We start from the raw sequence: 25,982 nt of genomic DNA on the forward strand, positions 1-25,982 counted from the left end.
TCGGTCTATATGAGTCAATTGAATTAGGATCTTTCCCAGGTTTGGGGATTATAATAATTGTGGATTCATTAAAATCTTCTAGGGGTTTAAGCTGTCCTGTCCAAAATTTGTTCAGCAGTAAGGTTAAAGTTGGGGTTATCTCACCAATAAGCATCTTATAGAACTCAGATGGAAAACCATCCGGACCTGCTGCTTTGTTATTCGCTAGTGATTTAATTGTTTGATATATTTATTTTTCCTTGATAGGCTCATAATTTTTTTCTAAATGGGATGCATCTATTCTAGGAGTTACAATCGATTCCCAAAATCTTTCCTTCATATCCACATCTATTGGCTGTGTTGAGTAAAGATCTGAAAAGTGATAAAAAAAATTTTTTGTATGTCCGGTGTGTTAGTCCATGTAACACCCTTTTTCTTGGATTTTATTTATAAATATTGGTGCTTTTTGATTTTTTATTATACGTGCTAAAAAGCTACCAACTTTGTTACCATATCTATAATACTGTGTACATGTTTTTTTGTTCTCTTTGATTTCATTTGGGGAATAAAACTTATCTCTGTTATGTTTAGCTTGAATATATTTTTTCCAGTTATCTGAGCTTTTTTTCTAGATGTACTTAGTATACTTGTTGATGAGGGAATTAGTCACTTGTCTATATAGATTTATTTTTTTACTCAGCTTTATCAAAAAAGTTGCAATTTCCCCTCTTCATACTGCCTTAGCGGCATTCCAATATATATGAGTTTTATTAAAGTGAAGGTAAACTTTGGTGAATGAAAGCCGTTTTTTAAAAATATTATTAAAAACAGGGGTACTTTCATTCATCAAAGTTTACAAAGCAGCTGTTTTGATTAAAAACTTACCTCTCTTCTTTGCACAGCCAGAGCAGCTTCCTCCTCCTGGAAATCCTCTCTTCACACGTCGGCAATGACTAATCCGGCTTCCTCCAATCACGGATTTCCCCCCAGGGTAGTCATTGCCTGAGGCCATGCTGTGATTGGAGGAAGCCGGATTAATCATTGCTGACATGTGAAGAGAGGATTTCCAGGAGGGGGAAGCTGCTCTGGCTGTGAAAAGAAAAAAAGGTACATTTTTAATCAAAACGGCTGTTCTGTAAACTTTGATGACTGAAAGTGCCCCTGTTTTTAATAGTATTTTTAAAAAACGGGCTTTCATTCATCACAGTTTACCTTCACTTTAAGATAGCTACTATTAAATCTATTATATTCTGCCCATTTTTCTTTCATAAAATTTGTAAACTTAATATTTTTTATTAAAAATTTTGGGGGGAAAAATTGATTGATTCTCCTATTCTTAGTTATGGGATTCAATACAATCTAGATGGGGGCATGATCTGAAATAGTTATCAAATCGATATGCACTTCCTGAATGCTATCAACTAATTTGTCTGAGACAAGAAGAAAATCTATCCTAGATAGAGTTTTTTTGGACTTAGAGAGGCATGTGTATTCTTTGTTATGTGGGTGCATAGTTCTATATATATCCTGATTTTTTTAAGTCCTGTTGTAATTTTTTTATAATGTAACTTTCTCTTTTCCTTCTGGCCTGCAAGTTTCTATCCGAAGTCTTTCCTATCTCAGATGTAGGACAAACGTAGATTTATCAATCTAGTACTCTATTAGGGGTGAGATTAAAATCACCTCCTAAAATCAGGTTAGTGCCAGAATATTTGATTAATTGGTCCAAAAGTTTCTGCCAAAACCCTGCATCTTCTTAATTTGGGCCATACACATAAAAATTTCTAATCCCTAATTTCTACTTTAGCTAGGACATACCTGCCCTCCTTGTCTCTCACTATATTATCTATCTTATAGTCCAAAGTTTTGTTAAAAAGGATGGCAACTCCTCTTTTCCTTTGATGTCCAGGTGTGAATATGGCTTATTTTACCCAACCACTTTTTAATTTAACTGCTTCTTCCCACTTCAAATGTGTTTCCTGCAATAATAGAATCAACTTCTTAGCATATCTTAAAAGGGATTTGCGTTTGATGAGTGAGGTGATGCCACCTATATTCCATGATATAATCTTAGGATTCATTTGTTAAAATTATACATAACTGTTTCTGAATCACCATCGACGGTGTGCACAGATCAGGGTGCAGAGGGGAACAGGGAAAAGGAGGAAAAGAGAGAGAAAAAAAAAACAACTCCCTCTATATTAATTTATTCTTTGTATTTATATCCTTTCTAAAAGCAAACATAAAAAACAATAACAAAAAAAAACATTTTTATGAATAAAAGAATTCCCATGGGCTTATTTCTCCTGACTATCGATATAGTTCTTTAAAAACAAATTAACTTCCGACACTTCAGTGAATATTTTATTCCCTTTAGTTTGTACAATGAGTTTTGCTTTATAGTTAATCTCATTGTTTACCTTCCTGTATGCATTCATGGCTTTTACCTTGTCTTTGAAATTTAGTAATTTCATAATAACTGGTCTATTAATCTTACTACCATCTGCCCCCTTCCTTTCTGGTCCCATCCTATGTATTCTCTCAATCGTAATTCCTTGCTCTTCCCCCTTGATGTTTAATAACTCCACTAATTCTACTTCCACAAATCTTTTAAGATCGTTTTCGTGTATATCTTCGGTTAAGCCGATGATTCGGAGATTACTTCTCCTGGCTCTATTTTCTAGGTCCTCTAATTTGGCTTTCATTTTTTCTAACTGTTCTGATATAGTGCAAATAGTCTGATCTCTCTGTATATCTCTATCTTCTATATCCAAGATTCTTTGCTCTGCATATGTAAGTCTGGCTGCAAACTGTTTTACCTCTAATGTTAGTGAAGTTATATTATTTTGAATTAAATCAAACTTAGGTGTAAAGAGTGCATCAAGTTGTTTAATCAATTCCTCATTATTTGAATTCTGTGTATTACCCCCTTCATTGATTCCAACGGGAGGTTCCAGTGAAAACCTATTCCCTTTTTTTTCCTGATTTTTACTTCTAAAAGTCATACTAGGTGAAGTGGTTTTACTTTTATTTAAATATTTTTCCATACAAAGCGTGTACGTAAAAAAAATAAAGAAAGTGAGGCAGGGCGAGAAAAAAAGAAATGTCCTGCCGGTGCTAACGCAAAGAAATATGCAGTAACTACAACTGCTACCAATTTAAATACCTTAAAGTGATGGTAAATTTTCCCAAACTGCTAAACATATTTGGAAAGGTCTTCTCCTATCTAGCATATCGATATGCTTATTTATTACCCAAGTCATCTGTACACTAAATATTCCCTTTTTATTCATGCTACATTATATCATTGAATGCAGCCTTTCTCTCCGATTTTTCAAGTGGGTTATTTGAGTGGCAGTTCTAGCCAATTAGAGCGTCACAATGCGCCCCATATTAATTGATCACAGCACGCTCCCGTGATTGGAACTCTGTGATCAGTTTGAAATGTGCATGCGCAACAACAGAGGCAGTAATGCTGTTGCGCAAATAGCGTCAGGAGTTGCGCATGCGCATTTCAAGTTGATTGCAGAGTTCCAAGCACGGGAGCTCAGTTAACATGGGGCACATGGTGATGCTCTGATTGGCTAGAAGAGCTGCCACTCAAATAACACTCATGAAAAATCGAAGAGAGAGGCTGCATTCAATGACGTAATGTAGCATGAATAAAAAGAGATGTATTTAGTGTACAGATGACTTGGGTAATAAATAAGCATATCGATATGCTAATTAGGAGAAGACCTTTCCAAATATTTTTTGCAGTTTGGGAAGATTTACCATCACTTTAATATATGTTTGTGTCAAAATAAAAAGTCTCTGTGGTGTGTGTGTGTGTGTTTCTTTTAAAAAAAATGTGACTTATAGTTGCAGCCTGATTTAAATGTTGTTATAGCCTTACAATCTGAATTGTTGCTTTTCACAGTCTTATTATACTCTTCCTACAGAGAGTTCAAACCTAGTTAAATAATCCTATAACCATGTTACTCGTGGTTACCCTTTGCTTTACCACTTTCAAAAGTTTAGGGCGTAACAATTATTTATACAGGTGGTCCTACATAGGGAAGAGGGAAAAAAAAGCATCATCATATAAACCTATATACTTGAATACTTCTATGCCTTAAAGCTATAACAGGTACATTTTCTTACAAGCACTTTATACCAGTTTTACGCATCAAAATTTATGACATAGCACAATTTCATACCAATTTCCACTTATGGCGGTGGTGTATGCATATTTACATAGGAAAGGGGGGGAAAAAGGGAGAAAGAAGAAAAAAAAAAAGAGGAGAAAACCCCCCCAAACAGCCTATTCAGCAAGTTATGGTCATTCAGACTACAAGACTTATACAAAGAAAAGATATTCTTGCAGTTTACTTCTGTGTCAGGTCCTGTATCTCAGCTTTAGGCTATCCTTTCTAATATCCAGGTCACAGTTCATATGAGAGAGTAGGAGCTGAGGAGAAAACTTTCCCACTTTACATATGAGTGTCCCGGCAAGTATTGAATGTCTTGTATGCACTTTAGTTCTGTAACAGGAGCCCTTTGATTACTGCATCCCCAGTAGTGACTATGCTCACAAATTCCCTTAGCAGAGGAAGGAAAAATAGGTGACAAAGGAATGTTTGTATTTCCTGAATATGTCCTCCAAGCTTTATATATGCACAGCTCTTCGGCCTCTCTCTGACTTGGTGGTATATACACTGTTTTCCTGTTGGATTTTGTAAATTACTGTATCCTTAGTATATGGATCTCAGAAGAGTCCCAACTTTATTTTCTACCCCGGAGTGATCCTTTTCAGGGGAGGGCCACACAAAGAGAGAAAAAAAAAAAAAAAGAGACACCGTATTTGGGGGGGGGGGGGGGGTTGGAACCCTCACCAGGCCCTACTCCCGCAGGAACTCCCTTAGATGGATTTAAACTTGCTAAGCCAAGTTATATACCTGGTCCTCCCAACCCCCCACACTGTGTGTTTCTGTGTCTTTAAAGGTGACAACACTGTGTGTATAATATGAAGAGCGTTTCACTTATCTTTTTTAGCTGATGTTTTCGCACACAGTAGCAACCTCCTTACTTCAGGCTCTGTCCACTGAAGTCTCCCAGTAGTATGGACTTGACGGTAGGACACTGCTCAGGTAGATTCCTGGGCTGGAGTGGTGTTCCCTTGATCTACGTGTTTCTGGGGCCAAGGTTCTGGTGTCTGGGTGGTCTTTCCGCTATCCCTGCTCTCTGCTTGATTTACGGGTACTAGCGGTTAGCATTTGCTGTATGGAACACGGTCCTGCCTGGATGTACTGTTGGCGCTCCTTGCCCTCACCGGGCTCACGCACAGGCTCCTACCGCTTCCACTGCGGCCTCAATGTGTCCTCGACCGGGTTATTGTAACCCCCGCCTATAGGGGTGTGTAAATAAAATAACCCCCACCTATAGGTACTCGTTACCGAGGCTTGTGCTCAGGCCTCCAGCTACAGCCGGTGTGCTTCTCATGCGACTGCACACTTGGTCCCTCCTACCAGATGTCCGACAAACTGTATGTTGATATTTTCTCTACACATATTCCTTCATAGATTTGAACTTTTTGTGAACATGTATTTGAAATATTCACTATCACAATGTTTTTCCGTGTGTTGCATATTTGGGAAACCTAATAAAGACATTTATTTTTTTTGTTTGTTTTTTTAAATGGCAGTAGAGATAATTTCTTTCATGTAATTGGCAAGAGTCCATGAGCTAGTGACATATGGAATATATAATCCTACCAAGAGGGTTAAAGTTTCCCAAACCTCAAAATGCCTGTAAATATACCGCTCACCACACCCACAATTCAGTTTTACAAACTTTGCCTCCCTATGGAGGTGGTGAAGTAAGTTTGTGCTTGATTTTCTTCTGTGATATGCGCTTCTCAGCATTTTGAAGCCTGATTCCTCTCAGAGTACAGTGAATGTCAGAGGGATGTGAAGAGAGTATTGCCGATTGATTTTGTGGTTTTCCTCGCGGGAAATCTTTTCAAAGGTTCTCTGTTATCGGTCGTAGAGATTCATCTCCTACCTCCCTTTTCAGATCGACGATTGTGATGGACTGCCTGGTACCCCGAATGAGTACCTCCACCAGAACACTTCCCTTGTCCTGGACATCCCTTTATCCAGAGCAATAGCTCCTGGTATCTCCCTTTGACCGCAGTCTAAAGTTATATAGGTGAACAGAACTGAGGCAACACTCAGTATGTATTGTACTTATATTTGCCATGAGTCAGGTTTATGTATATTTCCTTTTGCAAACTATCAGTTTCAAATTTGGGAAAAACATTTTTAGGAAGTTATTTTTTCTTACCTGGGGTATAAAATGCTGATATATATATTTTTTGGTGCAAAGGTACCTTCGGTGTCGCAAATTCGTAATTTCCGGCATCTTAGTTGACGCCAGTTTTCCTGGCACAAGGTTGCGTCTGCCATGACGTGAGTTGCGTCATTTCTAGATGTTATTAGCGCCAAAAAAAAATAATTTTGCCTTGTGATTCATATTGGTGCCAAATAATTTAATTATTTTAACCCCACTTCCTATATGCCTCTTGCTTTTTTTCTATGCTCAGACGGCTATGCTGTTTGCATTTTTTTCCCATTCCTGAAACTGCCATATAAGGTAATTGATAATTTTGCTTTATATATTGTTTTTTTTTTATCTTACATTTGCAAGATGTTCCAATCTGATCCTGTCTCAGAAACCACTGTTGGAACCCTGCTGCCTGATAACAGTTCAACCAAAGATAAGTGTATCTGTTGTAAATTAGTGGAGATTATATCTCCAGCTGTGGTATGTAACAGTTGTCATGATAAGCTTTTACATGCAGAGAGTGCATCCATCAGTACTAGTGCAATGCCTGTTGTTCCTTCAGCATCTAATGTACATGATATCCCTGTGAATATAAAAGATTGTATTGCAATTTAGAAGGCTTTGTCTGCTATTTCGCCTTCTAATAAACGTAAAAGGTCTTTTAAAACTTCTCATAAAGTTGATGAAATTTCAAATGTCCGACAACATACTGTATTATCCTCCTCTGATAAGGCTCTATCTGATAATGACACTGACAATTCTACTTTTCTCTTTAAGATGGAGTATATTCTTCCCTTGTTAAAGAGGTGTTGATTACTTTGGATATTGAGGAAACTCTTGATATTAAAACTAGTAAACATTTCAATTCTGTTCATAAACCTCCTGTGGTTACACTAGAGGTTTTTCCAGTTCCTGATGTTATTTCTGATATGATTTCAAAGGAATGGAATAGGCCTGGTACTTCTTTTTCCTTCATCTAGGTTTTAAAAAGTTGTAGCCTTTGCCAACAGTTAGATTGGAGTTTTGGGAAAAAATCCCCAAAGTTGATGGGGCTATTTCTACTCTTACCTAACGTACTACTATCCCTATGGAAGATAGTACTTCCTTTAAGGATCTTTTAGATAGGAAACTTGAATCTTATCTAAGGAAAGCTTATTTATATTATGACAATCTTCTCAGGCCTCCCATTTCTATGGCTAATGTTGCCGCTGCATCAACTTTTTTGGTTGGAAAGCTTAGTGCAACAGGAAACAGATCCTGATTGTCTAGCATTGTTCGCTTGCTTCAACATGCTAATAAATTTATCTGTGATGCCATTTTTTGATATCATTAAAATTGATGTTACGGCTTTGTGGCTCAGATATTGGAATACTGACATGGTATCTAAGTCTAGATTACTATCTCTTTCTTTCCAAGGTAACAATTTATTTGGTCCAAGCCGTTTAAGAATCCAAAGCCAGTCCCCAAGTCTGCATGAATGTGCAGGCCTCATTCCAGCTCAGCTGGTGGGGGCAGATTCATTTTTTTTCTAAAACATTTGGGCAGATTTTGTCCAAAATCAATGGATTCAGAGTTTTGTCTCTCAAGGATATCAAATTGGATTAAGACCTTCTGTGAGAAGATTCTTTCTCACACGCGTCCCAGCAAATCCAATGAAGGTTCAGGTTTTTCTGAAGTGTGTTTCAGATCTAGAGCTTTCAGGGGTAATCATACCAGTTCCGTTCAGGAACAGGGTTTGTGGTTTTATTCAAATCTATTCATTGTCCCAAAGAAAGAATTCATTCAGGCCAGTTCTGCATCTAAAAATTTGGAATCTCACACAAATCAACTAGTGTTGTTTCTTCAAAGACATGGTTAGAGGATCAATTTACCAAAAGTTTCTTGATTCCTCAGACATGGGTCACCTTTTAAGTTTTCCAGATAGATTAAGTGTCTATGACTCTGTCTCTAACAGACAAGAGATGAATTCAATTGGTTTCAGCTTGTTGGAACCTTCAGTCTCAATTTTTCCCTTCAGCTATGTGCTTGGAAGTTTTAGGTCTCATGACTGCAGCATCGGACGTGATCTCCTTTGCTCGTCTTCATATGAGACCTCTTCAGCTTTGTATGCTGATTCAATGGTGCAGGGATTATATAAAGATATCATAATTAATATCCTTAAATCCCAATGTCCGACTCTCTCTGTCTTGGTGGTTAGATCACCATCGTATAGTTCAAGGGGCCTCCTTTGTTCATCCAACCTGGGCTGTAATCACAACAGATACAAGTCTTTCAGGTTGGGGAGCTGTCTGGGGATCTCTGACAGCATAAGGGGTTTGGAAATCTCAAGAGGCGAGATTACCAATCAATATTTTAGAACTCTGTGCTATTTTCAGGGCTCTTCAGGTTTGGCCTCTGTTGAAGAGAGAACCATTCATTTGTTTTCAGAAAGACAATATCACAATTGTGGCATATGTCAATCATCAGGGTGGGACTCCCAGTCCCCTAGTTATTAAAGATGTATTGTGGATACTTTCTTGGGTTGAATCCAGCCCTTGTCTAATTCCTGTGGTACATATCCCAGGTGCAGACAATTGGGAAGTGGATTATCTCAGCCGTTAGACTATACATCCGGGGGAGTGGTCGCTCCATCCAGATGTGTTTTTTTCATCTAAACAAGAGACTTCCCAGGTACCTATCCAGGTTCAGGGATTCTCAGGTGGAGTCGGTGGATACATTAGCAGTTCCTTGGTTTTACCAACCTGCTTATATCTTCCCGCCTCTAGTTCTTCTTCCAAGAGTGATTTCCAAGTTCATCATGGAACGATTGTTTGTGTTTCTGGTAGCAACAGCATGGCTTCACAGGTTCTGGTATTCGGATCTTGTCCGGATGTCCAGTTGCCAACCTTGGCCACTTCCTTTAAGGCCAGACCTTCTGTCTCAAGGGCCGTTTTTCCATCAGGATCTCAAATCATTAAATTTGAAGGTATGGAAATTGAACGCCTAGTGCTTAGTCATAGAGGTTTGTCTGACCCAGTGATTGATACTATGTTATAGGCTCGTAAATCTGTCTCTGGGTAGATTTATTATCGAGTCTGGAAGACTTATATTTCATGGTGTTCTTCTCATAAATTCTCCTGGCATTCTTTTAGAATTCCTAGAATGTTACAGTTTCTTCAGGATGGTTTTGGATAAAGGTTTGTCTGCAAGTTCCTTGAAGGTACAAATCTCTGCTCTTTCTGTTTTGTTTCAAAGAAAGATTGCTAAGCTTCCTGATATTCACTGTTTTGTACAGGCTTTCGTCCGTATCAAGCCTGTCATTAAATCAATTTCTCCTCCTTGGAGTCTTAATTTGGTTTTGAAGGCTTTACAGGCTTTTTGAGTCTATGCATTCCTTGGATATTAAACTACTTTTCTTGGAAATTGTTGTTCCTTTTGGCTATCTCTTCTGCTAGAAGAGTTTCCAAATTATCTGCTCTTTTTTGTAAGTCTCCTTTTCTGATTTTTCATCAGGATAAGGCAGTTTTGCGGACTTCATTTAAAGGGACAGTAAACACCAGAATTGTTGTTGTTTAAAAAGGTAGATAATCCCTTTATTACCCATTCCCCAATTTTGCATAACCAACACAGTTATAATAATATACTTTTTACCTCTGTGATTACCTTGTATCTATGGCTCTGCAAACTGCCCCGTTATTTCAGTTCTTTTGACAGACTTGCATTTTTAGCCAATCAGTGCTTGCTCTTAGGAGCTTCACCTGCCTGAGCTCAATGTTATCTATATGAAACACATGAACTAACACCCTCTAGTGGTGAAAAACTGTCAAAATGCATTCAGATTAGAGGTGGCCTTCAAGGTCTAAGAAATTAGCATATATACCTCCAAGAGAACAAAGCAAAATTGGTAATAGAAGTAAATTGGAAAGTTGTTTAAAATTACATCCCCTATTTAAATCATGAAAGTGTTTTTTTTTACTTGACTGTCCCTTTAAATTCCTACCTAAGGTTGTGAATTCTAACAACATTAATAGGGAAATTGTTGTCCCCTCTTTGTGTCCTTATCCTAAGAATTCTTTGGAGAGATCCTTACATTCTTTGGATGTTGTAAGAGCTTTGAAATATTATGTTGAAGCTACTAAAGATTTCAGGAAGACTTCTAGTCTGTTGTCTTTTCTGGTTCTAGGAAGGGTCAGAAAGCTTCTGCCATTTCCTTGGCATTTTGGTTAAAGCTTTTGATTCATCAGGCTTATTTGGAGTCGGGTCAGGCCCCGCCTCAGAGAATCACAGCTCATTCTACTAGATCAGTCTCCACTTTGTGGGCTTTTAAGAATGAAACTTCAATTGATCAGATTTGCAAAACAGCAACTTGGTCTTCTTTACATACATTTCCTAAATTCTACCGTTTTTTTATGTATTTACTTCTTCGGAAGCAATTTTTGGTAGAAAAGTTCTTCAGGCAGCTGTTTGTTTGATTACTCTGCTTATATTTTAAGTTTATTGCATTTATGAGAAAAACTTATTCTTTTGGGTGTGGATTTTATTTTTTCAGTGGAAAATGACTGTTTTTTTTTTTTTTTAAATATTTTTATTGAGGTTTTTTTTTGTCAAAATAAACATTTGGTAATTGCCGATATACAATATAAAAGAAAACAGAAGATTATTACAAAGTAAGCTGCAACCATATGACAAGTAGGTAAACCAAAGGATTGAATGACAATTACTTTCTCATATTATACAGTAAGCACCATGGTAGCTGAAGACCTACTATATGATTCAAGCGGTCACTTTCGGGCTATCTGGGGTTATCGTAAATAGAGTATAGAGTTGGTAAACATATGTTGGAGAGGGCCACTCATGGACCCTTATTGAAAAACCTCATTTTTTATTTTTTAGTATGTTATAATGTCAATCTCCCTTACTGACAAATGGATTTTATGATGAAACATTGGAACACCTCCATAAAGTTAACTAAAAGCTGTATTAAAATTGCATGCGTAGGTGGCATGTAATAGTAATCAGTCTTGCTGATCTGGACAGGGCATATAAACGCATTCCTATTGTGCTATGAAGGAGTAGGTACTTAGGGAGCAGATAAATGCTGTAGTTCAGGTGCGGTATAGGCAAGACAAACCGCCTTGGTAGTTCCCCTAAAGTAGGGGATACATTATTGCAGGGGGGGGGGGGAGGTGGTGTTTTTCATATTTTCAAAGTTATCTCACTGTTTAGGAACTTTAAAACATAATAGAATGCACTTAGAACTATCTTCGGCATATAAAACATTAACAGGAAGAATTTAAACATGCAATAATAAGCTGTGTAAATAAAATAGAAAGAGATATGATACGTTATATATGCTAATAATGAAATAACTATGGTTAAAACTATACAACAGGGCATATTAAGAAATGTGATGGGAAAGGAGGAATTAAATTTAAATATGCGAAATCAGGGATGAGGATTCCCTATCTATATCTCTCTGTGACCTCCTCACACACAACCAAGGGGCAATGTAGTGAATACAAACCTCAACCTAGGCTCCCACATCGACACTCATAGGCTAATTAATTTTAAAACGCTAGAAGATACTGTAGATAAGCGAGCTATGGGTCTAAGCAAAAGTGTACTGTGTAGGGTGGGATGGGGCCTTTACAATATGCAGTAAACAACTCATCACTTCATAAGAACTTGCTTCTAGAGAACTAGAGGACCTTGTAGCTTGAGTTGGTACAGTAATGGATAACAATAATATTTGTCAGGCGTTGCCTCGGCCGCTGGCAACGCCCGTATAGCAAGAGTAGGAGGTTCATCTTTTAATGTATGCATTCCCCAGCTAAGTTCCAATAAGCAATAGACAAGGTACATATATAGACACATCATATAAATGAGAGGCTGGGTTCTCAGACAGGGGGAAATTAAACAGTGCTAAAGACATTCATACATACATCCCAATACAATACAATTGAACCAACTATATAGCAAAACATAATTAACTTGGTCATCTCATAATTATACTAAAGCTCTAGGGATATGCATATAGGTCAGTACCCCTCTTTTAAGCTAAGAGACCCCCAGGAAGTGATAGTTTAGCTTAACTTTTAGTAGATGTGATGAACCTTATCTAAGTCCAAAACTAAATATGAACCCTTGATAGCACATACTGTTTTAGCAAATTCACAATTGATAGCAAATAACCTGTAGGAGTAACTTAAGATGACATGTAAAAGTTGGGAGCTGCATACCTGATTTTCAATTATTGGAAGGGGGCAACAGCTATTGCTTGTGAGAAATAACAGTGTAGCCTGACATAACATCAGACAGAAAAATACATGCAATATTAACTGAACGTAGTAGCATATGCACTATATACATGTTTGGTTAAGAGACGGCTGACTGCTAAATATACATCATGAGAGACACTATGAGATAGTTACAATAACAGTAGCCCAGTACAAGTAGTCATAACCACAGTGTTATTGTGGGATGCAATCGTAAACACTGTGATTAATTAACTGACTCTGGGACATATGAGGCAAACAGAAAAAAAGCACTCAACCTAGCTAAAATAGATAGTCTTTAAAACAGTAACTAGCTTGGAATAAAACATGTAACTAAGGCATAACAATAACTCATAGAGTCCAGTACCTAGTGTAAGCCAGCAGGAAAAAATGGTAAATTGAGAAAGAATTTGCTAGTCGGCCAATGCGGGGCTCTAGACCATTGAAAGTCCTGTAATGCATGTGCGATCTTTACTGTACGGTCTTTAAGTTGGTATCGCAGTTTCAGATATGTAGAGACCTGTTGCGGCTGCAGCATGATGATGTGAGGGAGTACACCCTCCGTTATATATGACACAGCCTGTTCTCCTATAAAACCTGTAAAACAGCCTGAATGCAAAATAAACAAGTGTGTGCTATACACAACACGAGGTCCAGCATCAAAAGAAAAAAAATTACAAAGGTCTCTCCCTGGGAACCTCACCACTACCAACTGTGAAGAACGATTGTAGCCCAATGATGGATGGTTGGGCTGCTGACAGAGAGTCCAGTCCCTAGATCTATCCAATGCCGCTCCTAGAGGCAGCCTGTCTAAAGAGTGGAGAGGTAAACTAATACTTTAGGTGTAGGGATGATAGATGCCCAAACTCGCTCCAGCCCTGAGTTGTAAGACTTCTGTTATTAGGAGAATCCTGTGTAGAGAGCTTCGATTGTATACTCATTGAGCACAAATCCCTGGCTGTGGCTTGCTCCAACCGGTCTCCGGAAGGGTGAGTGAGTAGGCAAATATAAGATGAAGACAGACCATGGAGCGTCACACGTAGTGACTCTGGAGCTCTATTCTTCGTGCCCAGTAGCGTTTGCTCTAATTCCTTGGGAAATACACCTTGATTGCTGCCGAGGCTCTCTGAGCTAAACTCCGACTCAGGTAAGGTTGAATGCGTGCCCATCGGGTCCTGAGTACAAGAGCCAAATGCTGCATCAATGGAGTTCAGGAGTTGCACATGGTGGGTATCTAGTAAATTAGCTAACGCTGCTAGAAAAACGGAAGGCTCCATCTTCTGCTGGGTACTTGATAAGCTGTAATACTAGTGTAGTTTCAAGTTCTCAAAAATTTAGAAGTATCAGGGCAACACAATGGTTGGGAAGGTTGTGGCGCAGATAGAAAACCGCCATTGCATATTTTTAATCCTGTGTGGCTCAGCAGATCATTGTGTCACAGCCTAAAACCACCTACATAATTGGTATCCCTGTATAGCTGGTTTAGTTAGTAGTTTGTCATTCAGCTTTTCAACATCATTCCACTCCGTAATTATATACTTTAGGCTCTTTTTTGGTCATGCTTTTGCAGGCTTTTCTCTCAAGATGCCATCTCTGTCGGCTCTTGGCTCCGCCCCCGGCTGTTTTTATTTTTTATACCTCCCTCTCTAGTGACTCTTCTGGGGAATTCCATATCTTGGGTATTGCTATCCCATACGTTACTAGCTCATGGACTCTTGCCAATTACATGAAAGAAAACATAATTTATGTAAGAACTTACCTGATAAATTCATTTCTTTCATATTGGCAAGAGTCCATGAGACCCACCCTTTTTATGGTGGTTATGATTTTTTGTATAAAGCACAATTATATTTCCAGTTCCTTTTTGATGCTTTCTACTCCTTTTTCTATCACCCCACTACTTGGCTATTCATTAAACTGAATTGTGGGTGTGGTGAGGGGTATATTTATAGGCATTTAGAGGTTTGGGAAACTTTGCCCCACTAGCTCATGGACTCTTGCCAATATGAAAGAAATTAATTTATCAGGTAAGTTCTTACATAAATTATGTTTTTCCTGTATCTATAATTAAGTACGCTGAAGCGTAAGGTGTACACCACTTACCTTTGGTTTGAAACAACTTTAGTGGATTAATGAAACTTTGTCTTTTAAAGTCGCCTGCTCTGTGTAATTTTTGAGTTTCCAGAAAATGTTTTGTCCTTGACAAGCAAGGGGGCAGGGAGTTCAGTGGCTTGTGTAGTTCATGCACAGATCAAAGGTACTGGTTAGGGTAGTGTTTGGACACTGTAACATAACAATTAGATAACCCCATTTCTCCTTTGTGTACATCATAAGAACCATGTATTGAAATTTATGATTTAGATTCATGTTTTTCTCTTTGGCGCAAAAAGCATATGTCTGCTATGTAATTTAATGACTTCATTATTCTGTGATATATTTTTTTTTATTCAAAAATAGTGGCGAAAAAAACATAACAATGTCTGACCCCTAAATTTGTTGTCTAGGGGATCCATATGGAAATAATTATATTTCTAGGTGTAACAACTACTTAAAAGTATAAGAAACGTCATAACACAGCCTGTCCTCCATTACAGCTTAGTGCTCATAATGCACAACTCGAAAAATGCAATGCGTATTATCTAAATACAAGGAAAGGTGAAACGCACTAAGCAGAATAGATGAGGTTATAATATAATCATGTGTAACGCAATATGGCATAGAACTTTGTGTATCTTCAGTGTCACTGGTCCTGCATCTGATCCTCTGTATTGAGTGCCCCAGGAAGTGTCATAATTTATATATCTAGTGTAGTTTTTCATTTTAGTACGTTTTTGATGTAACAAAAGGTTAACAATGTTATTATTTGTTACAGGGATCTCTCTAAAGAACAGGAAGATGCAGCGTTAAATGGTACTGTCAGATTAGGTACAGCGGTCAATGATCATCAAAACGTCCATAGTGCAATGGATTCATTTACAAATATATCATCAGGTGAACGGGAAGAAGAAGAAGAACAAAATGCTGAGAGCAGCGTGTGTGACCATAACAAAAGGTCCAAGCAGCTTGAAGACCTTAAAACATCTGATGGGTAAATCCATTTTGTCAATAAATTTCTGATGTTCTTTCATATAACAATAGTATTTTTCTCTTGTAAGATGTATCGAGTCCACGGATTCATCCATACTTGTGGGATATTCTCCTTCCCTACAGGAAGTGGCAAAGAGAGCACCCACAGCAGAGCTGTCTATATAGCTCCTCCCTTAGCTCCGCCCCCCAGTCATTTTCTTTGCCTGCTTAACTGCTAGGAAGGGTAAAGTGAATGTGGTGACAAAAATGTTAGTTTTTATTTTCTCAAGCAAAAGTTTGTTATTTTAAATGGTACCGGTGTGTACTATTTACTCTCTGGTAGAAAAGAGATGAAGATTTCTGCAAGGAGGATGATGATCTTAGCATTTTGTAACTAAGATCCACTGCTGTTCTCACAAGGGCTGAAGAGTACAGGAAAACTTCAGTTGGGGGAACAGTTTGCAGGCTAAACTGCATTAAGGTATGTTCAGTCTATTTTTTTCTAGACAGACTGTGTTATTTCTAGAAAAGGCTGGCAATATCCCCATGAGGGAAAGGTAAGCTGTATTCAGTATAAATGAATCCAAGCTTGCATAAAGGGCTCATAGTTACTGGTGACACTGATCGAAAAAAAAGGGACTTTAAGGGGTCTTTGTGGCTTGTTTAAGGGTTATTAACCCACATGGCTATTTTAAGAAACGCTCTGTTGTGTTTCTTTTAGGCCCGATAACATCGAGTGAGGTGGGAGGGGGCCTATTTTTGCACCTCAGTTGCGCAGTTTATTTACCTCAGAAGCATCCAGCTACTTCTCCAGAGGCTCCTACTGTATTTGAGGGCTGTAAAGAGGTTTTTTCCCCACAAATCGTTCCTAAAGGGCAGGTAGGCGCCACAGCAGAGCTGTGGCAAGGTGCTGAACGTTATTTTACCGGTTTTGAAGTTTTTACATTAAGGGGTTAATTGTTTATTTGCATAGTGGTGCAAAGTTACTAAGACTTTATGATGCTACTGTAAAAATTTAGTTTTGTTTACTGCTTTTTTACACTGTTTTGCAGAGTTTGTGCAGCTTTTTTTCTCTTAAAGGCACAGTACCGTTTTTGTTTAAAGTGTTATTTACTTTGATTAAAGTGTTTTCCAAGCTTGCTTGTTACATTACTAGCCTGTTTAACATGTCTGATACCAAGGAAAATCCTTGTTTAATTTGTTTAGAAGCTATTGTGGAACCCCCTCTTAAAATGTGTCCCACTTGCACTGATATGTCTATAAATTGTAAAGAGCATATTTTAGCACTTAAAAATATTGCAATAGATGATTTTCAGTTAGAAGGAAATGAGAAACTCCCCAAGTGTCACAAACAGTAACGCCCGCACAAGTGACGCCAAGTACCTCTAATGCGTCAAATTCATTTACTTTACAAGACATGGCCACAGTTATGAATAAAACCCTCACAAAGGTTTTCTCTAAACTGCCTGGTTTACAAAGAAAGCGTGACAGCTCTGGGTTAAGAACAAATGCTGAGCCGTCTGACGCTTTAGTAGCCGTATCTGATATACCCTCACAATGTTCTGAAGTAGGGGTAAGGGATTTGTTATCTGAGGGAGAGATTTCTGATTCAGGGAAGACGCTCCCTCAGACAGATTCTGATATGACGGCCTTTAAATTTAAGTTTGAACAACTCCGCTTATTGCTCAAGGAGGTATTAGCTACTCTAGACGATTGTGACCCTATAGTGGTCCCAGAGAAATTGTGTAAAATGGACAGATACTTAGAGGTTCCTGTTTACACTGATGTTTTTCCAGTCCCTAAGAGGATTGTGACTATTGTTACTAAGGAGTGGGATAGACCAGGTATTCCGTTCGCTCCCCCTCCTGTTTTTAAGAAAATGTTTCCCATATCTGACACCATACAGGACTCGTGGCAGACTGTGTTCCTAAGGTGGAGGGAGCTATTTCTACTCTTGCTAAGCGTACAACTATACCTATCGAAGACAGTTGTGCTTTCAAAAATCCTATGGATAAAAAATTAGAGGGTCTCCTAAAGAAAATTTTTGTTCATCAAGGTTTTCTTCTCCAACCTATTGCATGCATTGTTCCTGTAACTACTGCAGCTGCTTTCTGGTTTGAGGCTCTAGAAGAGGCTCTCCAGGTGGAGACTCCATTAGAGGATATTATGGATAGAATTAAGGCCCTTAAGTTGGCTAATTCTTTCATTACAGATGCCGCTTTCCAAATGGCTAAATTAGCGGCAAAGAATTCAGGTTTTGCCATTTTAGCACGCAGGGCTTTATGGCTTAAGTCCTGGTCTGCTGATGTGTCATCAAAATCTAAATTGTTGAACATCCCTTTCAAAGGAAAGACCCTATTCGGGCCTACACTGAAAGAAATTATTTCAGACATCACTGGAGGGAAGGGCCATGCACTCCCTCAGAATAAAACAAATAAGATGAGGACCAAACAAAATAATTTTCGTTCCTTTCGGAACTTCAAGGGTGGTCCCACTTCAGCTTCCCCTGCAGCAAAGCAAGAGGGGAATTCTGTCCAATCCAAGTCAGTCTGGAGACCTAACCAGGCTTGGAACAAAGGTAAACAGGCCAAGAAGCCTGCTGCTGCCTCTAAGACAGCATGAAAGGGTAGCCCCCGATCCGGGACCGGATCTAGTAGGGGCAGACTCTCTCTCTTCGCTCAGGCTTGGGCAAGAGATGTTCACGATTCCTGGGCTTTAGAAATTGTGTCCCAAGGATATCTTCTGGACTTCAAAGACCCCCCCCCCCCAGGGGGAGATTTCACATTTCTCAATTGTCTGCAAACCAGACAAAGAGAGAGGCGTTCTTACACTGTGTAGAAGACCTACATACTATGGGAGTGATCCACCCAGTTCCAAGAGCGGAACAAGGGCTAGGTTTCTACTCCAACATGTTTGTGGTTCCCAAAAAAGAGGGAACTTTCAGACCAATCTTGGATCTCAAAATTCTAAACAAATTCATCAGAGTACCATCTTTCAAGATGGAGACTATTCAGACTATTCTTCCTCTGATCCAGGAGGGTCAATATATGACTACCGTGGATTTAAAGGATGCGTATCTACACATCCCTATTCACAGAGATCATCATCAATTCCTCAGATTCGCCTTTCTGGACAGGCATTACCAGTTTGTGGCCCTTCCTTTTTGGTTGGATATGGCTCCCAGAATTTTCACAAAGGTGCTAGGGTCCCTTTTGGCGGTTCTATGACCACAGGGTATAGCAGTGGCGCCTTATCTAGACGACATCTTAATTCAAGCGTCGACTTTCCAGCTCGCCAAGTCTCACACGGACATTGTGTTGGCTTTTCTGAGATCTCACGGGTGGAAGGTGAACATAAAAAAGAGTTCTCTCGTCCCTCTCACAAGAGTTTCCTTCCTAGGGACTCTGATAGACTCGGTAGAAATGAAAATATTTCTGACGGAGGTCAGAAAATCAAAACTTTTAATCACTTGCCGAGCTCTTCATTCCATTCCTCGGCCATCAGTGGCTCAGTGTATGGAGGTAATTGGACTCATGGTAGTGGCAATGGACATAGTTCCTTATGCCCACCTACACCTCAGACCACTGCAACTATGCATGCTCAAACAGTGGAATGGGGATTATGCAGATCTATCTCCTCAACTGCATCTGGACCAAAAGACCAGAGATTCTCTTCTCTGGTGGTTGTCTCAGGACCACCTGTCTCAGGGAATGTGTTTCCGCAGGCCAGAGTGGCTCATAGTAACGACAGATGCCAGCCTGCTAGGCTGGGGTGCAGTCTGGAAATCCCTGAAAGCACAGGGCTTATGGTCTCAGGAGGAAACTCTCCTCCCAATAAACATTCTAGAACTGAGAGCGATATTCAATACGCTTCAGGCGTGGCCTCAACTAGCTGCGGCCAAATTCATCAGATTTCAGTCGGACAACATCACGACTGTAGCCTATATCAATCATCAAGGAGGAACACGGAGTTCTCTAGCGATGATGGAGGTAACCAAAATAATCCAATGGGCGGAGGATCACTCTTGCCATCTCTCAGCAATCCATATCCCAGGGGTAGAGAACTGGGAGGCGGATTTCCTAAGTCGTCAGACTTTTTATCCGGGGGAGTGGGAGCTCCATCCGGTGGTATTTGCCCAGCTGACTCAGCTATGGGGCACACCAGAATTGGATCTGATGGCATCCCGACAGAACGCCAAACTTCCTTGTTACGGGTCCAGGTCCCGGGATCCCCAGGCGGTACTGATAGATGCTCTAGCAGTGCCCTGGTCCTTCAATCTGGCTTATGTATTTCCACCGTTTCCTCTCTTCCCACGTCTGGTTGCCAGAATCAAGCAGGAGAGTGCTTTGGTGATTCTGATAGCGCCTGCGTGGCCACGCAGGACTTGGAATGCAGACCTGGTGGACATGTCGTCTGTTCCACCGTGGACTCTGCCAATGAGGCAGGACCTTCTAATCCAAGGTCCGTTCAAGCATCCAAATCTAATTTCTCTGCGTCTGACTGCTTGGAGATTGAACGCCTGATTCTATCAAAGCGTGGTTTCTCTGAGTCGGTCATTGATACCCTGATTCAGGCTAGAAAGCCTGTCACCAGGAAAATCTATCATAAGATTTGGCGCAGATATCTTTGTTGGTGTGAATCCAAGGGTTACTCATGGAGTAAGATTAGGATTCCTAGAATTCTGTCCTTTCTCCAAGAAGGATTGTAGAGGGGATTATCAGCTAGTTCCTTAAAGGGACAAATATCTGCTTTGTCTATTCTTTAACACAAACGTCTGGCAGATGTTCCAGACGTTCAAGCATTTAGTCAGGCCTTGGTCAGGATCAAGCCTGTATTTAAACCTGTTGCTCAACCATGGAGCCTAAACTTGGTTCTTAATGTTCTTCAAGGGGTTCCGTTTGAACCTATGCATTCCATAGATATTAAGCTTCTATCTTGGAAAGTTTTGTTTTTAGTAGCTATCTCTTCGGCTCAAAGAGTTTCTGAGTTATCTGCTTTACAGTGTGATTCACCTTACCTTGTTTTCCATGCAGATAAGGTGGTTTTGCGTACCAAACCTGGGTTTCTTCCTAAGGTTGTTTCTAATAGGAATATCAATCAGGAGATTTTTGTTCCTTCCCTGTGTCCTAATCCTTCATCAAAGAAGTAACATCTGTTGCACAATCTTGATGTGGTTCGTGCTTTAAAGTTCTACTTACAAGCAACTAAAGATTTCCGTCAAACATCTTCATTGTTTGTTGTTTATTCTGGTAAACGGAGAGGTCAAAAGGCTACGGCTACCTCTCTTTCCTTTTGGCTGAAAAGCATCATCCGTTTGGCTTATGAGACTGCTGGCCAGCAGCCTCCTGAAAGAATTACTGCTCATTCTACTAGAGCAGTGGCTTCCACATGGGCTTTTAAAAATGAGGCTTCTGTTGAACAGATTTGTAAGGCGGCGACTTGGTCTTCGCTTCATACTTTTTCCAAATTTTACAAATTCGATACTTTTGCTTCTTCGGAGGCTATTTTTTGGGAGAAAGGTTTTACAAGCAGTGGTGCCTTCCGTTTAGGGTACCTGTCTTGTCCCTCCCTTCATCCGTGTCCTAAAGCTTTGGTATTGGTATCCCACAAGTATGGATGAATCCGTGGACTCGATACATCTTACAAGAGAAAACAGAATTTATGCTTACCTGATAAATTTCTTTCTCTTGTGATTTATCGAGTCCACGGCCCGCCCTGTCTGTTTAAGACAGGTAGTATATTTTTAATTAAAAAACTTCAGTCACCACTGCACCCTATAGTTTCTCCTTTTTCTTCCTAGCCTTCGGTCGAATGACTGGGGGGCGGAGCTAAGGGAGGAGCTATATAGACAGCTCTGCTGTGGGTGCTCTCTTTGCCACTTCCTGTAGGGAAGGAGAATATCCCACAAGTATGGATGAATCCGTGGACTCGATACATCACAAGAGAAAGAAATTTATCAGGTAAGCATAAATTCTTTTTTTTATTTTATTTGTTGCTAATATTTTATCCGAGATCTATACAAACTTGTTCTTCTATGGCTGTGAACAGGCCAGGATTTCTTTATGTGGTTTAATAAAAATTAAGTTATATTCTCCGTGATTTAGACTCGCTGTGTAAAAATTCTGTGTCCGTTCTTTTTTGAAAACAGTGGAAGTCCCATAATACTCATATGCTATATCACTTGAAAGTGGTGCAGCATAACTGTAAAAAGCTGGCAAGAAAATATCACCTGAACATGTAAAAAAGGAAGATATTTTACCTTAAAATGTCTTTAGCTCACCAGAGTGCTGAGGTAATGCTTTGCTGTGCTGTGATCTCATGAGATTTCATAGAACTCTGTTAAACTGAATAGGAAAAATAACATGACTGTGTCTGCACATGACAGATGCACAATCCCTTGCAAATCCTAGGAGAAGCATCCTGACTGGCTGCTTAAAGTCTCTTTACAGTGGGATGTGAATTTGAGGTAAAATATCTTTCTTTTTTACATAGAGATGTTCAGGTGATATTTTCTAGTCGGCTTTTTACAGATATGCTGCATCACTTTCAAGTGTTTCAACATTTGGGTATCATGTCCCTTTAAGAGAAAATTAATCAAAAATCATGGGTCAAAGGACAACAATAAAATGTGATCAACCCATACTATTCCAGAAGCTCAAACATGGGATTGTATATGTTTAAATTGTAGCTAGCAAGATGTGTGTGTTGTTTCGTTGTTTATTGGTTGTTATGGATAACTAAACAGCTGTATTGGTGAAGGACCACAAGCCTAGCAAGAAAAAACAGGATTTAATTCAGTATAAGAGCATCCATTTAAAACAAAACATATTTTTTCTTTCAGAAACAAATAAAAAAATGGAGAACACTGTTCAGATTATAGAGATTTAACCATAATCCTATAAACATGAGTGTAAAAACATCACTATAGTTTACTAGTTCAGGGTTAAAAGTTACTAGACCAAAGGGAAAAAAGCCTAGTCCACTCAAGGTTATATATATATGGAAAAATCCTTTTTTTTCTTTTCTTTTTCTTATTTGTCTGGGACTGATGGACTAGGTATGTCCCTGCTCATGAGAGATAAAGCAAATAATTCCTGTTTACTTAGTGGGTTAGATTACGAGTGGCGCGCTAACTGTTGCACGTGAGTGAAATTGTGTTTCTGTTAAATACCACTTGTATTAATAGTTTTAAGTAAATGTGAACGTGTGAGTTGTAGCTCGATTTACGTTAGATTGATTACATCTTCTTACGTCTTCAGAGCTTTGTTTAACTGTTACATTAGACAAAAAAATGCACAAAACACATAAAAAATACATTTAACAGTACAGTTACATTCATATTAACAGTCTGATAAAAAATTATCTTTAAGCAAATTGCATCAATAATAATAATAGATAAATTGCATCAATATATTTTATTGTGAGTATGCGTGCGCAAACTTTTAATTTCTCTTGTAAGGTGTATCCAGTCCACGGATCATCCATTACTTGTGGCATATTCTCCTTCCCAACAGGAAGTTGCAAGAGGATCACCCACAGCAGAGCTGCTATATAGCTCCTCCCTTAACTGCCATATCCAGTCATTCTCTTGCAACTCTCGACAAGCATGGGGGTAGTAAGAGAGAAATGGTGAAACGTAGTTGTTTTTTTTCTTCAATCAAAAGTTTGTTATTTTTAAATGGTACCGGAGTTGTACTATTTTGTCCCAGGCAGAAAATAGAAGAAGAATCTGCCTGTGATTTCTATGATCTTAGCAGGTTGTAACTAAGATCCATTGCTGTTCTCACACATAACTGAAGAGAGAGGTAAACTTCAGCTGGGGAATGGCGTGCAGGTTATCCTGCTATGAGGTATGTGCAGTTAAAAATTTTTTCTAGAGAGGTAAATGCTAGAAAATGCTGCTGATACCAGATTTATGTAAGGTAAGCCTGAATACAGTGATTTAAAGGGACATTAAACACTTTGAGATGGTAATATAAAATGATAAATTGTATATATAAAACAACTCTGCAATATACTTTCATTATTTATTTTATCCTCTTTGCCTGTAATTCCATTCTGAAATTGTGAGCTTTTCAGTTCCTGTTAGAAATGGAAGTGCAGAACACTGTTAAATCCAGCACAACCATTGACTGCACACTCTAATTACCTATGTATAACTGTCCCTAATTGGCCACAAGTGAGAAGGTAACACAAGTTACAACATGGCAGCTCCCAGTGTTTTATAGACACTAAAACTTTACACTTATTTTGTCACTTTTTAAACAACTAATGAAACTTTAAAAACTACATCTACATGTTAGTCATGGACTAATCTTTTCTTTGAATGCATCATTTTATCTAGCATGTATTTAGTGTTTAATGTCCCTTTAATAGCGGCTGGTATCATGCTTACTTTCAGAGGTAATACTCTTATAGATTTGCAATATAAAATGTTTGCTGGTAATGTTTAAGCGTTTTTATGTATGCTTTGGTGATAAAACTTTATTGGGGCCTAGTTTTTTTTCCACATGGCTGGCTTAAATTTGCCTAGAAACAGTTTCCTGAGGCTTTCCACTGTTTTAACATGAGTGGGAGAGGCCTAATTTAGCGCTTTTTTGCGCAGTAACTTTTCCAGACTGAGACATCCAGATTCCTCCAGGAGTCCCCTGAATGCTATAGGACCTCTCTAAAGGGCTCTTAGGCTTTCCAAAGTCATTTGTTGGGGAAGGTAGGGCCACAGCTGAGCTGTAGCAGTTTGTTGTGACTGTTAAGAAATGTCTATATCGTTTTTCTGATCCGTTTTTTGAACTAAGGGTTTAATCATCCATTTGCAAGTGGGTGCAGCTTATTATACACACTGTAAACATTTCGTTTGTTTAACTGCCTTTTTTCACTGTTTTTCAAATTCTGACAAAATTTGTTTCTCTTAAAGGCACAGTACCGTTTTTATTTTTTGCTTGTTAACTTGATTTAAAGTGTTTTCCAAGCTTGCTGGTCTCATTGCTAGTCTGTTTAAACATGTCTGACATAGAGGAAACTACTTGTTCATTATGTTTAGAAGCCATGGTGGAACCCCCTCTTAGAATGTGTACCAAATGTACTGATTTCACTTTAAGAAAAAAAGATCATATTCTGTCTTTAAAAAATGTATCACCAGAGGAGTCTGACGAGGGGGAAGTTATGCCGACTAACTCGCCCCACATGTCAGACCCTTTGACTCCCGCTCAAGGGACTCATGCTCTAATGGCGCCAAGTACATCTAGTGCGCCCATAGCATTTACTTTACAAGACATGGCGGCGGTCATGGATAATACACTGTCAGCTGTATTATCCAGACTACCTGGGTTTAGAGGAAAGTGAGACAGCTCTGGAGTTAGAAGAAATACAGAGCATACTGACGCTTTAAGAGCTATGTCTGATACTCCCTCACAATATGTAGAAGCTGAGGAAGGAGAGCTTCTTTCTGTGGGTGATGTTTCTGACTCAGGGAAGAGGATTCAACCTGATTCTGATATGTCTACATTTAAATTTAAGCTTGAACACCTCCGCGTATTGCTCAGGGAGGTTTTAGCTGCTCTGAATGACTGTGATACAATTGCAGTGCCAGAGAAATTGTGTAGATTGGATAAATATTATGCAGTGCCGGTGTGCACTGATGTTTTTCCAATACCTAAAAGGTTTACAGAAATTATTACTAAGGAATGGCATAGACCAGGTGTGCCGTTCACTCCCCCTCCTATTTTTAAGAAAATGTTTCCAATAGATGCCACCACATGGGACTTATGGCAGACAGTCCCTAAGGTGGAGGGAGCAGTTTCTACCCTAGCTAAGCGTACCACTATCCCTGTCGAGGACAGTTGTGCTTTCTCAGATCCAATGGATAAAAAGTTAGAGGTTTACCTTAAGAAAATGTTTATTCAACAAGGTTTTATTCTACAGCCCCTTGCATGCATTGCCCCAGTCACTGCTGCTGCGGCTTTCTGGTTTGAGTCTCTGGAAGAGGCTTTACAGGTAGAGACCCCATTGGATGACATACTTGACAAGCTTAAGGCACTTAAGCTAGCCAATTCTTTTGTTTCTGATGCCATTGTTCATTTGACTAAACTAACGGCTAAGAATTCTGGTTTTGCTATTCAGGCGCGCAGGGCGCTATGGCTTAAATCATGGTCAGCTGACGTTACTTCAAAGTCTAAGCTGCTTAACATTCCCTTCAAGGGGCAGACCTTATTCGGGCCTGGTTTGAAGGAGATCATTTCTGATATCACTGGAGGAAAAGGTTATGCCCTTCCTCAGGATAGGTCCAAATCAAAGGCCAAACAGACTAATTTTCGTGCCTTTCGAAACTTCAAGGCGAGTGCGGCATCAACTTCCTCTAAT

General features: G+C 39.2%; 1 protein-coding gene across 2 annotated transcripts in view; it reads left to right on the forward strand.

Annotated features, from left to right (window-relative positions):
* OTULIN (OTU deubiquitinase with linear linkage specificity) overlaps positions 1-25,982 on the forward strand; it is a 301,396-nt gene that overhangs the window by 12,111 nt on the left and 263,303 nt on the right. For both annotated transcript variants that reach the window (XM_053714574.1, XM_053714573.1), the window contains exon 2: positions 15,430-15,645. In XM_053714574.1, the coding sequence (XP_053570549.1) occupies positions 15,430-15,645 (216 nt within the window). The remainder of the gene's footprint in view (positions 1-15,429; positions 15,646-25,982) is intronic.

This window comes from Bombina bombina, chromosome 5 (assembly GCF_027579735.1).
Source record: "Bombina bombina isolate aBomBom1 chromosome 5, aBomBom1.pri, whole genome shotgun sequence".
In the NCBI taxonomy this organism is placed as follows: domain Eukaryota; kingdom Metazoa; phylum Chordata; class Amphibia; order Anura; family Bombinatoridae; genus Bombina; species Bombina bombina.